Genomic DNA, 9,957 nt, shown 5'->3' with positions numbered 1-9,957 from the left:
TTATTTTATATTCAGTTTCTGTCAATTGATCCATTTCACCTAAATCTTGCACACTAACCCTTTAAGTATGGTCTGAGGAGGGTGAAGTTAAACAATGAGCGTTTTGCAGAATCGTGCACAGAATGTTTCAGTTGATTTATCCACCAGATGGAATACTACAGGTTTCTGTCGAACACATTCTGAATCATGGCTAACGACAGCAGGTCGATGGGGCTTTACATGATGCAGAAGAGACACCTCTAATATTTCAGTTTAACAGCATCCTGAGGTTCACCAGATCTGTCTCAGAGGGAATGAGGTGTTAACCACTGATTTATCTGTGCTGCTCCACTGGAGGGAAACGAGTCAGATACTCAGAGTGAAGAAGTCTTACTGTGAAGACCAGCAGCTGCATCCTGAAATGGAACTGTAGAGCCCTCTGCTGGTGAAAGGTCAGCACCTGTGCTCGAGCAGGCAAAGAGATGTCTCCCATTCAGCTGTAGACAACTCTACACAGTGTTTAGTATTATTTGTACTTTTAATTTATTAACTCCAAGTAGAAATAGTAGTAGTTGTTATTTTTGTTATGAAAATAATTATATAATAATAATAGTAATTATTATTAACAGTGGTGGTAGTAGTAGTAGTAGTATTAATATCATTAATAGTAGCAGCAGTTGTAGTAATATAACTTTATATTATTATCAGTCATTTTTTTGTCTTAGACCACTACATCTAGGTATTTCTGTTAATATTCCAGTCTGACAGTATTTATATACAACCGTTACACACCTGTCCCTGGTCCCTCTTTCTCCTCTTTCTCTTCTTTCTCCCCCACTTTCTCTTCCCACCTTTGTCGAGTTCTGGTTCTGTTGGAGGTTTCTTCCTGTTACAACTTTTTTTTCCTCCATCACCAAGTTTTTGCTGTAGTTGGAAAGAGCTGGGGTTCTCGTGATCGTTTTCTAAGGTCTTGGCCTCATTCTGTAAAGTACCTTGAAATAATGTTTGCTGCCAGTTGGCTTATCGCTCCAACAGATATTACTAAATTGAACAGAGCGATTTACCCTCTGGGGTTCAATCAAGTTAAAGTTTAATCCAAAGTTAAGTGACTTACTTTCCCCTCTCACCACACAAAGTAGACTGAGTGAAGTATGTTGCATCTCCTCTTTATTCATAACACTGTACAAAATGAATGTACATGCATTTTAATTTTCCACATGTTAAAGAGCGGACCGTTGACCTTTTGATAATTCAGAACTTTTCCAGAAAGAAACAGGGGTTAGTTTGAGGTGTGAAGACCCAGAAGAGAAACCTTGTGAAACATATCATTATTGTCCGATGTCGCTGGTGCTGACGCTTTTCCGCAGTTCACTGTCTTGTACGTGATGACCTACACAATCCGTTCAGTCCAGAAAGCCTCTCAGTGTTCGCAGCTGAACAGGTCCATGGAAACTCTGTGCTGCTCCGGCAGGGCCCTCGCAGCAACAAACTCCATGGTGCTGTTGAAGTGGTAGAAGTGGCTGCCTACGAACACTTTGACCCCGGAGCTGTCGCACTTGGCGGCGTCGATCTTCTTGAAGAGGCCAATAGTGTGGTTGTTTACTGCAACACGAGGACTGGCGTTCAATTCCACATCGTAAATGTGGTTTCCTGGAGGACGGCAGGAAGGAGGACATGTGAGTTGCTATGGTATCCAGTGGTGGAAAGCTTCATGAGAATAAAAATATCTACCCAGAGGTGATGCTTTAACTGTTTCTTGTTCAGATTTGTACTTTCATAGGTTTTCTTTCAGGGCTGTGTCTTTACCTTTAATGATGTGAGCGATGTGATGATCCTCACAGACAAACGCAGCATCGATGGGACCCTCAATGCCGAGCTCTTCCTTCACAGACTTGGGGTAACCGTCCATTTGATTGTGGGGCTCATCGTCTTGGAAAACATACAACTTGTCGTCCTGAGGAGGAAAAAAAAGATCTTAAAGTTTTAATCTTGAGGAAAAGATGACGTCAGGAGCAACGCGCTTGTTTCTGTACTTTACCTTGATCATGTGCAGATGATCATTGAAAGAGAAAACAGCGTCCACATCGCTGTGTATCTCCTTGAACGCGTGCTCGGTGCGGTCGGCCGTCAGTGTGTGGTTGCCCTCATCTCGACGGAGGAAATGGTGGTCTGCAAAACAAGGGAATCGCTCAGAGATGCTGTGGAAGATCACCAGAACCCGAAATAGGAAATAATTCACCTCCCACTCCCAACGAATCAAGTAGCCGTCTCTGAAACAGCCGTGTGTCATCTGTTCTCACCTCTGAAGGCGTACATGTTTCCACCATGATCGGATGTGATGGCGTCGAGGTGAACGTGGCTGCAGCGTTCTCTCTCCACGTGGTCGCTGTTCTCACCTACACAATGAAGACGCATGAAGTTAATGTTTAATGAATATTTTTGGGTTTGTCAGCGTATGGAATCCAAACTGACTCCTAACATGAGCAGAGATGATTTCATGTTCACTTTTATCATCGCTCCAGTAATCGAGCGACGTCTAGGACATGATTTGTAAAGAAATAAGTGATATTTAAACAATTTAAAGCTTTGGGGGGAAATTTGGGGTTCTGCTTTACAGGTAAAAGTAGAAGAGGAAGTGAAAGATGAACTGAAGGTTAAGTGGTGAAGTGGTGAAGGTTAAGTGGTGTAGACTCAACACCACTTATGTTTTGAGTAATAAGGGAGAGGGAGGGAGGTGAGAAACTATTACATCATCAATTCACACTATTGACTATTAAATATTTCATTGACGTCTTATTGGAGAATGGCTAACAGTGATCATTTTCTTCACTTACTGAAATTTGAGCATCTCATGAAGTAGTCACGTGCCTCTTTGGGGTATTTTCCGGGCATTTGGCCAGTCTTCGGGTCGAACTTGCAGAAATTGTGTCCATGGAAACAGTAGTGGTGCCCCATGTAGCGGAGAGCGGACGTGCAGTTGGGCATGCCCTGGAAAACTTTCTTCTCCACAGCCTTGGTTTTGACATTGTAGTCGTAGATGTCGTGATCTACCGAAAAAACAAATTACACACTTAGACATTTAGATTGTTTAAGGTGTTGACATCCACTCTGGGGCAACATTTTCTTTACACCTTTTGGACTGTGAAAATAAGATAAGTTCCTTCACTGTTCAGCGAATGTGGAAATAAGACCCTCAAATTAAAGCTGGAAGTCAGCGTTTTAACCTCTTTGTCATTGTTTCACTTCATTGTAGTAGAATGTAAAGGGGAGGCCAGAGTGGATTTCAGTGCATTAATTAATAATGCATATGTCATTTACTGTACACAGGCGTTCAAAGCTTGTGAACTCTCTGCTGCTGCAACATTATTATTACAAAATGAGACAAAAGGCAAAGTATAAAAATGTATAATTAACATTTGGAGCTGCTTTAAATACATAAGCTTTACATTCAAGAAAGCAAATTTGGCAAAATTGGCATCTTGCAAAGTTAAGTAATCTACAGCTAAAACCTTGGTTTCAATGAATTTGGTAAAGTGCACTGACCCTTGAAGAAGAGGACGGAGTGTTCGTCACACTCTGGTTTGGGACACTCCACGGCAGCGTCCAGGTGGTTAGGGATTCCAGGGAAGACCTCAGAGATCTCCTTGGGGTAACCTACCTCCAGCTTGTGATGGTGATAGACGAACACCTTGTGGTCCTGCATCAAAGCACCACCACCAAAAAACACCAGTTTACAAGTCGCTATGAATATTGTTCCACTGTGGTTTGTTCTGCATGGTTGGAGTGGTGTTGTATGTTTGCACCATCAAAACACAGAGCATGCATAAAGGCTTTGGACACCGATGGTATTATTGTGCAAAAAAAGTTGAAAGAAAAGTTTTTAGAACCAGCAAGAACCTTACTGGTCCAGCATTTGTCCCTAAAGTGTCCGGACCATCGTCATCACCTGAGTTGTGCTCAGCTCAGACCAAACTTTTCAAAATGAGTATTCAAACATAAAAACTATGGCGGCTGAGAAGGCCCCATTTGGCGTTCTTGTGGAAGAAACAACTTTAAAGAGTTGAACTCTACTTTAAACAGTTTGTGCATCTTTATCTTCTCCCTGCTCTGGCGACACCTGCTGCCAAACTCAATGACCTTGTAAACTTTGTTTTTACCTTTCCTGTTCTCTCAGATATATGTGTCCTTGTGGCTTTATTCACAAAAAAGGATAGTCATTTATAAAAATAATAATCAGCTTGCACATGAATAAACTTTTCTTCTCTAAATATGTTATTAATTTTGTCCGATTGCAAGAAAGTGGTTGAATCTAGGACATGAACCTGTCAGTATGTTGAAAACAGAAAATATTGATCAGTCTAAATCGGTCCAGGCTTTTTTTCCTGACACAGTGAATGTCTCTAATCTCCAACATGTTCAGGGTCCCCTGCAGGTCCTCAGCCAATCAGCTGATTTGACAGGGATCAGAAAGAAGAGACTGGAGTGTACCAAGAAGAAGAACATGTGGTCGTGGTCGGGGTGTTCCTGGCAGTGCATGTGGAAAGCAGCGTCGACGTGGGCCAGGTGGTGATGGTCATCCATCTCGGCGAAGGACTCATTAGACAGCTCTGATTTGCCGTCAAAACCCTTGAACAGATGGTCGCCTGAAAGGAGATACAGGGCACGAACGTTAGATAGAACAAGACACATTCTCCTCCACAGCTTCTATCTATCTATCTATCTATCTATCTATCTATCTATCTATCTATCTATCTATCTATCTATCTATCTATCTATCTATCTATCTATCTTATCTTAATCCTCAATAAGTATGGACTTACCCTTGAAGAACAATGGGATTCCATCCTCATTCACTGCAACAGCGTCCATCTCAAGTCCCTGACAACGGTCGAGTTCTTTTGCACAGAATCATGGTCATGTAAGAAAGTTTTAAATAAAGTTGTAGCATCCATGATGAGAAATGTTTGTTACAGGATGTCAAGTTGTCAAAATGTGTGTGAACGCTTTCCATCCACTCACCATGGTGATCGTGATGTTCAATATGAGCATCATCATGGTGATGGTGATGTTCAAGATTGTCATGATCCCCGCCGTGATCTTGATGCCTGGATGAACAGAACAGAAACAGAAAATGATTCTAATTTCCGAGGATAAGGCTGCTCCACATTTACGATCTTAGAAGTTAAAATTAAGAAATGCACTTTTATTCCCTCAAATTTTGAAAAACATATTTATAGTTGAATGAAGACTCAGATAAAAAAACTCTTCTCAATTTTCTGCACAAACACGTGATGCTGAGTGAAATATTCAGACAAAACAAGTTTGTACTGATGAGGCCTCCACTGGCAGGTCGGGCTTTGAAAGTCTTTTTTGCAGTCAAAATATTCAAATACATACGTTACTGTTGAAAATGTTCCAAAGTATGCAACCAATTTTTAATTATTTATTCTTATAGTATTTTAACCCTTGCAGGATGAGTTTTGCTTTCCTTATACCCACGGCTGTGCTTGAGATCAACTATCGGTCTATTTGCACTAAAAACCACGAGTTGAGTTATTGGTGAGTTGAGTTACCTGTTTTTTCAGGTTAAAAGTGTAAAGACTGCTTACGAATAAGGCAAAGCCAGAGCCAGGGCCAGGCAGAGACACAGGGCGTGGGTGAGCTTCATGGTGAGCAGTCCTCTGTTCCAGGAGAGACCGAAGAGTCAGCAGAGCTGGGATGAAGGTACGACGGCTTCTGCTGCAGCTGACGTTTATATCATGTCTCAGTTCAGGTGGATCATGTGACGCTGGGCACCAAAAAAGGAGAGCACAATGTGCAGATGCTCGGGGGAGGGTCACAGACGACCACGCAGTTTGATGTCCTCCAGACCTGTGCCCTCAGTCGTCCCACTCCTTTTGGGAGAGATTCAAAGGATTCAAAATGCTCCCTTTTCACCAATCGATAACTTTATATAAACGTTCACCTGACATGACACCATGTCCTCATGGGACCAGGTTATTGGCAGCGGGCCGAATAAATTTCAAACTGGATGACATTAGACAGAAAGAGTTTTCTGATGATAGATCATCTGTTTAGGCAGCAGTGATCTATTCATTTTAATATAATACGCAATATTCATTTTCATTAACTGTGAAACATAATAGATTTAACATTAAATGTATATTTATTGTGTAAATACCAGTGAATTTATCAACTTTCATCTGCGTTATATGCAACTGTACACTTAGATCTATAAATGCTCCTGCTTATAATATAATTATATCACCAGAACTTTGTTAAGTCTGATCGAAAGCATTCTGGACCTGTTCAACTCTGAGAGATAACTGACTTAGTAAATCATCAAAAATAAATAAAACTGCTGACCACTGCACTTAAAGCCCCTGAAACAAGTGTTGTATAACGTTTTTTACGGTGAACATTAACAGAGAATAGTGGTTTGGCCTTTACCTGTCTGGTATCACTCTTAAACTACTGCACACTACAAACAAGGACACAGCTTGGTATTTCTATGGTTGTGAAATACTGACTAAAGTTGTCTGTCAATAGTTTTAACTGATTTGTTATCTATTACTAATAGATAGATTTAAATAATTTTAAATCTTTGTTTCAATAAGTTCAGTAGCAGTTTAAACTATGGACAGAAAACATTAGTCTCAGCTCTTCAGAAAGAAGAAACTGGTAACACATGCAATAGCATCAAGAAATGAAATCAAGGCCGGAAGAGAAGCATCATCTGACTGCAGAGAGATGTTTAAGCTGTTTTATCTTGAAGTTTCCAGCCACAGCAGCTTTGAAACCCTCTGTACCAACCTGCACATAGAAACCAAATCCAGCAGAGAGAGAGACAGATGTATTTTCGAAGCTGGTGGAGACTTAACCAGAGCTAAAAGTGAGAGCTAATATTAAACTTTTTCAGGTGAAATACATCAGATGGGCAAAGAGGTTGCTATTTATCAGCATTAAATAGGCAAACACAATTGTCATTTTCTATTTTTCCTTGAAGTGAACTTTAAATTTACTTTTGCAAAAAAACAGAGACAACATACTGTGGCAGATAAAACACCAAGAAACCACATGAATAAGAAGTTTATTTCTGTTTATTTCTGACTTAACAGTAAAACGTTATATATCACCTTTTAATGCTGAATTTGGCTTCAACACACAACAAACCCTGTATCACAATATGTAAAACAAAGTGAAGCTGATCAAATGTTGATAGAATTTGGTTCATTACACCCGAGGTTTGAAACAACAGTCAACATGTTTGCGACTGACTCTGTGAACTGCTGCAATTCCAACTCTGAATTTGTCTGAGGTAAAGAGTTATGTCATTGTTTCTATTGCTTTAGCATTTTTTAAATTTTCAGTTCACCTCCATTTCATTGGGATGGTGGCAGAAATCTAAAAATTCCAGCTAACCACATCTTTGGAGACCACGAGATGCAATAATAACATCTGGCAATCTTCTTGATCTGTTTTCCTTTCACCTCTCCTCCATTTCCTAACTCCCTTCATAGCGCCATGTTTTACCCAGTCCTCCTCTGTGTTATTCTCCCCTCTTACTTATTTTCTCCCTCTCTCTCAACACTTAACTTCTCCGTTCATCTTTCCCTTCATTAAAATACAGACGGAGTGGAGCACTAAAATCCGTTTCTAACATTTTATCCAGAAAATTTTGGTTTTTGTGTCCACTGTGACTAAACAACGTATTACGCGTGGGTTTAGATTTGCTCTCTGCAATAAGCAGCAGCCGTCATGATTTTTCTGCTGGAAGGGTCAAGGGTCAAGGTGCATGTTGGCTGGACTGGACCACTTACTTTTAGCCAGTTTTCTTCAAATAGTTCAAAAGGTTTTAATGGAAAGCATTTAAAGCTTCAACTTCTACTTAAAAATCGAGTTAACTTTAACCAGACTTGAAGAATTAAATGTTCTTATGACAAGTTCTTATAAAGTAGCAGAGTTAATTTTACTGAAGTTTATTAAACTTAAAGTGTTGAGTTGCATAAACAAGTCTTTGGTCACATTATTGACAGATTTGTTTTTCACAACATTCATTTGTTGAAAAGTCTGTGTTTTGTTTGTCACTGCTGCTGGAGCCTTTAGCCTTTAGTACCGGAAATTATACAGTGGAAACATATGAGGTGACTGTCATGGATGACGACATAGTAACGAAACAACTTATACGTCTCTGTTCTTAAAACAAACGTGCTCGTTTTAGCTGTCAAACGATGCATGATGGGAAGTCTGGTGACATATTAATCATGTTTGTTTGGAGACTGAATTTGATGATTTTTGTGCACCCTGCTAAACAATCATTCAACTCATCAGTCCAGGTCAAAAAAAATTACATCTTTTTAAATCTGACACATCTGGCCTTTTAATTCCGTCATATTAACGGTCTATGGGATTTGGCCACCTGCTGTTACTTCAGGGGCAAACGACTTGTGACTCAAACGAACTGCTACCAGTTAGCCAATGAGCTGTGTTTTTCTCTCCACTAGTTTGTATTGGTCACTCATATTGGATCGGAATTATTCTTTGCCATTTGCTGCGTAACGTGAATAAAACTTTATGACATGACCATATACGTGGATATGATTTGTGCCTGAGTTGCATCAGGTCGATTTTCAACTTAGGTATTTTGTTATTGTTTTGATTAAGAGAGCCATGGTTATATATAGTACATTTAACTGAAAATTAGTAAATAAATAACATGTCATAAACAATAAGTGTTTGTTGTTTTATTGACTTAACATATATTAAACTAAATCCTCCAAAAATCTAAATGTGACTCATCATCAGTTTAACAGAGGTCTGTAGTAACTACAAATATCCAGCAGAGGTCCCTCATGCAAGTTTAATAGAGGAGAGGTTCTCTAATTGGCTCATTCATAATTCAGATAATGATTTAAAAAAGTATTCCACAAATGTGCTGTTTCTTTCGGTTTCTGTCACAGTCATTTTTTAAAGAAAGGAGATTTCGGTATTTGTTAGCCTCCATGTTAAAATGAGAAGAATTAGCTAATGGGGTGAAAAGGTCATTTCTCATTTCACTGTGAGTTCACTTGTGATCGTGGGACTGTTCAGGGCCCTCACAGGTTACAGGACTGGAAAAGTTCATGAATCCTCATCTTGATCGTCTTGAGAAATATATACAGAGAAAGAATTATAATGTATAGAAATATGAAATATAAACAAGGCGTGTGTAGAGAAACAGAAAGTTAGCTCATGCATTTTGTCCATTATACAACAATACATTTACATATAGGCCACTTTAATTTACATCATTTACTATATCATACAGTATATACTGCAGATAAGTCATGATTGCAGAAAAACTGTTCTTGGTGAAAAGCAAAAAATCCTGTTGACTAAATGTGTCTGACACCAGGAGGGAGGAGTTGTAAAGTCTGATAACCACAGGAAGGAATGGCTTCCTGTCACTTCCTCCATGTCTTATTCTATATTTGTATATTCAGGATGAGGTCATCAGAAAATGTTGTTTACATGGGAGAGTCTACTTCAGACTTAATCAGTTAATTAAAGATAGTCACTGACTGAGCAGGAAACCACACCCCTCTATCCCATTAAAGTCACACAGTTACTATGAGTCACAATCACAATAAAGTCCGCCCAAAAAATATAAATGCAATGTAGATTAGATTTGAAATGCTCTAAATATTCTTACCAGTTTTTACTTTGTCTAAATAAGTGATTTAAATAAAACAAATTAAACTGGAAATAAACTGCATTAAGGTTCCTGCAACAACTTCATGACACCAAGAGTCAAAGAGTTCGATATGATTACGGTCTGAGTTAGAATCAAAATTACAATTCCAAAATTATATATATTTTTCATAGATGAATAAAATTAGAAGTACACACCTGAGACTTTAAAATCAGAATTTAAAATAAAAGTAAAATATTCTGTATTAAATAGTCGGAACTGTGAAATTTACAAAATAAAAGCTTTTG

General features: G+C 39.0%; 1 protein-coding gene across 1 annotated transcript; it reads right to left on the bottom strand.

Annotated features, from left to right (window-relative positions):
* Positions 1-945: 945 nt before the first annotated feature.
* On the bottom strand, positions 946-5,858 carry hpxa (hemopexin a). The gene is made up of 10 exons (XM_034574443.1): positions 5,589-5,858; positions 4,999-5,084; positions 4,800-4,874; positions 4,468-4,622; positions 3,523-3,676; positions 2,814-3,026; positions 2,280-2,375; positions 2,018-2,148; positions 1,786-1,933; positions 946-1,629 (listed from the first exon to the last, which is right to left on the bottom strand). The coding sequence occupies exons 1-10, from the start codon at positions 5,645-5,647 to the stop codon at positions 1,400-1,402; spliced, it is 1,347 nt and encodes a 448-aa protein (XP_034430334.1). The 5' UTR covers positions 5,648-5,858; the 3' UTR covers positions 946-1,399.
* Positions 5,859-9,957: the final 4,099 nt, after the last annotated feature.

The sequence above is a fragment of the Hippoglossus hippoglossus genome, chromosome 21 (genome assembly GCF_009819705.1).
Source record: "Hippoglossus hippoglossus isolate fHipHip1 chromosome 21, fHipHip1.pri, whole genome shotgun sequence".
NCBI lineage: Eukaryota > Metazoa > Chordata > Actinopteri > Pleuronectiformes > Pleuronectidae > Hippoglossus > Hippoglossus hippoglossus.
Note: the sequence above shows the minus strand (reverse complement) of the source record. Positions and strands in the feature narration are given on the sequence as shown.